General features: G+C 36.8%; 1 protein-coding gene across 1 annotated transcript in view; it reads right to left on the minus strand.

Moving 5' to 3' along the window:
• Window positions 1–3,624, minus strand: part of LOC103802350 (phospholipase A-2-activating protein-like) — a gene marked incomplete at both ends in the record, with an annotated part of 4,472 nt that extends 848 nt beyond the window's left edge. The window contains 5 exons of the mRNA XM_009074811.1: window positions 682–817; window positions 1,725–1,892; window positions 2,180–2,300; window positions 2,382–2,482; window positions 3,431–3,624. Of these exons, the coding sequence (XP_009073059.1) occupies window positions 682–817; window positions 1,725–1,892; window positions 2,180–2,300; window positions 2,382–2,482; window positions 3,431–3,624 (720 nt within the window). The remainder of the gene's footprint in view (window positions 1–681; window positions 818–1,724; window positions 1,893–2,179; window positions 2,301–2,381; window positions 2,483–3,430) is intronic.
• Window positions 3,625–4,078: the final 454 nt, after the last annotated feature.

A 4,078-nucleotide genomic window follows, 5' to 3' on the forward strand; every position in this document is an offset into this window, starting at 1 on the left:
GAAGGGACTCAAGCACAAGTGCCATGAGGAGAGGCTGAGGGAGTTGGGATTGTTTAGCCTGGAGAAGAGGAGGCTCAGGGGAGACCTTATGGACCTCTACAACTCCCTGAAAGGAGGTTGTAGTCAGGTGGGGGTCGGTCTCTTCTCCCAGGCAACTAGCAGTAGGACAAGAGGGCATAGACTGAAGTTCTGCCAGGGGAGGTTTAAGTTGCATATTAGGAAGATTTTTATGGAGAGAGTGACCAGGCATTGGAATGGGCTGCCTGGGGAGGTGGAGGATTCACCATCCCTGGAGGTTTTCAAGACGAGACTGGATGTGGCACTTAGTGCCGTGGTCTAGTAACCACAGTAGGGTTGGACTCTATGATCTTTGAGGTCTCTTCCAACCTGGTTGATTCTATGATATACTTATCCAAAGGGTTTATACTGTACTTATAAATTTATTCTCTGTCTTTTCATGGTTTAACACAATCCCAAAGAGTTCACTCTACCTCTGCAATTCATATTAAAAAAAAACCTTTTTGGATCAAGTATAGCAAATTTACATTTAACACATACACACACACACTTGATGGCCGTATTTTTAAACATAGATGAAACTTATCCAAAGTGACGGTTGCAATTTCATCAATGATTTGCAGATTTGGATCTACAAATACACTGAGAGCAAAACCTGGATACCTTGCACCAACTACGATGTCACCATTGTCCAATACACAGCAGCACCATACAGACTGAGCCGGGAGTCTGATTGTTTGAGCACATTCCCCTTGTTTCCAGATTCTCAGAGATCTATCCTCTCCAGTAGTTACAAAATCTGAAAATAAAAAAAAATAAGAACTTTTGAAGTATATTTTTAGTGTACTGTGATCCTAGATGCCATTCTGCAATTGGTTTTCTAAAAATCTTAACAGTAAAACAACCTTTCTACAATTTAATACTCCTCAGAATTGCAAGAGAGTCAAAAGAAATCCACTGCTCATTTGTCTTCTCAAAAAAAAAACCCAAACTGCATAAATTGCAGACTAAGGATCCAGAAAGGGAATGAAATTATGCCCAATATAAACAAAGATCCCTTCCTCCTTCCAAGAATTTAAATGAAGAACTTTGAACAGTTTTGTAATCATCATTCCTTTTTAAAACATACACATCCATTAATATATGTGCACTTTACCTGTTGAACAAATGCACAAGTGTCACATATGCCACTCAAAGGTCACTGACTTAGAACTTCTTCTGCAACTGACTGCAACAGTTAGTTCTGAATCTCTAAACCTCTAACTCCAAAAACAAATACAAGTAAGCTTCATATATATAATTCTTAATCTAAACTATTTATAATGCACATTGTGGATGTACCTACATTTATATTCTCTCAAACTGTTAAGCCACACATTGCAGAGTATTTTACTACTCTGCAACAGTACTGAAACACAGGTGGCAACTTAGATGACAGTTTTGCCTATTGCTCCACCAAAGTTTCACTTAAGCCTTCCGTTAGGCCTAAACCAGGACCTTTTATCTCACATACTGCTGGAGAGACTCTGACAGAGGTGTGATTTGGAATCAATCACAGTGGTTTTTTAAAAATCTATTTACACTCAATGAAAGAAGTAAATTGTTAACTGATCTCTAGTTGTGGCAGCATCACAGAACTACAGAATACCTATCTTGTCATTCCATTTTGGAAGACTGTTGGGTCATAGTCACAGAAGTAATCCTACCTTTACTTTGAGGGAAGACAGAGATGCTGTATATATAATTTGTATGTCCATAATACACCTGAAGACACTCGCCAGAGATCTGCCATCTTCGAACACTAGCATCATTAGCACAGGAAAGGAATTCCATTTCACTGAGAATAGCAAGTCCTCTCACACAATCTTCATGTCCTTTATGAAAAAAAGGAAGAAAGTCAATGCAATTTTTCTCTCCATTAGCAGCAGTATAGTATTTCTATTTGGCCCTCATCTAAATCCAGGCAATCTCTTCATTTGGGAAACAATTAAAAATAAGAGGCAAACACAACTAATTCCTTGTAATTCTCTGAAAAAAATTGGTTTTTTAAAAGTCATGTAACTTTTGGGTGTACAACTTGACACTTTAAAAATCTTGCCTAAAAATTGTTCAGTTTATCCATGGTTTTGTAAATGAAATTATCAACTGCAGCAACATTTACCAGTGAATGTTCTTTCACATCTGCCCGCCTTCCAAAGTTTTATAGTTTTGTCCGCTGAACCAGTCAACATTAATCCCTGTTCAGGAAGTATTTTCACTGCCCATATTGCAGCTGTGTGACCCTGCAAAAAACCCAACATTGTTAGACTTCACCAAATAAATTCAGAGTACCTTTTTTATATTCATGTAGAGGAACTTCTTACCTGTAATGTCATCATACATCTGTCGTTTAACCAGACCTTGGCTGTTGTATCCCATGATCCACTTAATAATGTGCCAAATTTCCCAGATGAAAGGCTGCAAACTGGAATGAGCATTCAAGTCAGCACTGACAAGTGTCCTGCACTGCCATGCATCTTATGTCAGCAATTAAAAGAGATTTATTTAAGAAGATTTACTTGGTATTAGTAGCATATTTAGTGTTGAGGAGTCTGAGGAAGAATTAAATGGAACTGTAGTTGCACTGCAACCTAGAAGGAAGCTGCTTAGAAATCTCTTAATTTTAGGTCACAAATCTTTTTGCCAGTTGTATTTTTAAATTTCTCTCAGTACCAGATCTCATCTCCTCAAGACTCGAATACGATGACAAATAGGTTAGATAACAAGTCAAGACAGAATTAGTGCAAAGGTTTAGTTTCAAGATGTCAGATAAAGCCAAGTTTTTATCAACAGGTATTATTCGTGTCCTCAAGAAACAAGAATGTCATATGAAAACTACTTAGCCCATCTTATTGGAAGGCAAAATACTACCTCCCAGGAACTGTGGTGACATTTAAAGATTTAGGAAGAAGATACCCTGCAAATGCTCCAGTAATGTAGTAAAGCACCAACTAATATTAGATCCCCACCTAAGTAACAAAATGGGCAGAAAAAGTTTATTTAGGAGGCTGACATTTTCTACTACTACCAGCTTTGACATAAAAACTAGACTTAGTACATGGAGGACTAAATTAACTGCTACTTTAAAATTAAACTCCTGGCAAAAGGGTAAATTGCCATGAGTTCACAAACACAGTAAAAGTTCAAACATTCACCAGGGTAAACTTGTCAGTCCTTGCAATGAATGGTCACTGCATGAATTAAGATTATAAAACCCTATGCATAGAAGCCATAATTAAATAGTTTGCTGCATTATATACCAAATAAAGTTGAGTTTTGCAACTTCAACTTAATTTCCTCTCAAATTTAATCTTTTATTAAAGTCATGTTAAATTTTATACAAAAAAACCTATGAAACAAAATTACTACATACCTGTGTTTTTATGACCCTTAAGGATGTAAAGAGGAGCTGAGTTGTCAACTGTGAAAATGCAAATATTATGATCATTGCCACCAGTTGCAATCAGCCCACGAGGATAGAGTTCACTTGGAGGTATGATGCACACACAAGATACAAAATTTGAGTGGCCGCTCATGCAGTGCATTTCAGTAAATCCCCTGTTAAAACTAAATATATATGATAATCAGTTCAGAGTCATGACACAAACAGTATTTATCTGAGTAAATTACAACTTGAATTGATACGATTGCATTGCACTGAATAAATACTACATATGTTCTAGAAAGAATGAGAAACTTCAGAGAAAAATTGTATCTCAACATTCCTACCCATTACACAATACCTATAGTTTTCTACTTATTTTCGAGAAATGGTAGGTCTGGAAGGGCTTAAGTTTTGGTTTTCCTGCTCACTCACAAACACTTTGCCAATTTGATCAGAAATAGTTACAGTTTGCCTTTATGAAATCATTTGCTGTCTCAACACTCAAATATGTAACACCATGCAGACTAAAATAAAAGCACACAAATGGAGAAAGTTTGCTGTCTGACAAATCTATTCACTGGGTCTTTATAAGGAGCACTGTAGAGGTTTAATACTGAAACAGATCATAACTCATTC

Source organism: Acanthisitta chloris, unplaced genomic scaffold (assembly GCF_000695815.1).
Source record: "Acanthisitta chloris isolate BGI_N310 unplaced genomic scaffold, ASM69581v1 scaffold10455, whole genome shotgun sequence".
NCBI classification, from domain to species: domain Eukaryota; kingdom Metazoa; phylum Chordata; class Aves; order Passeriformes; family Acanthisittidae; genus Acanthisitta; species Acanthisitta chloris.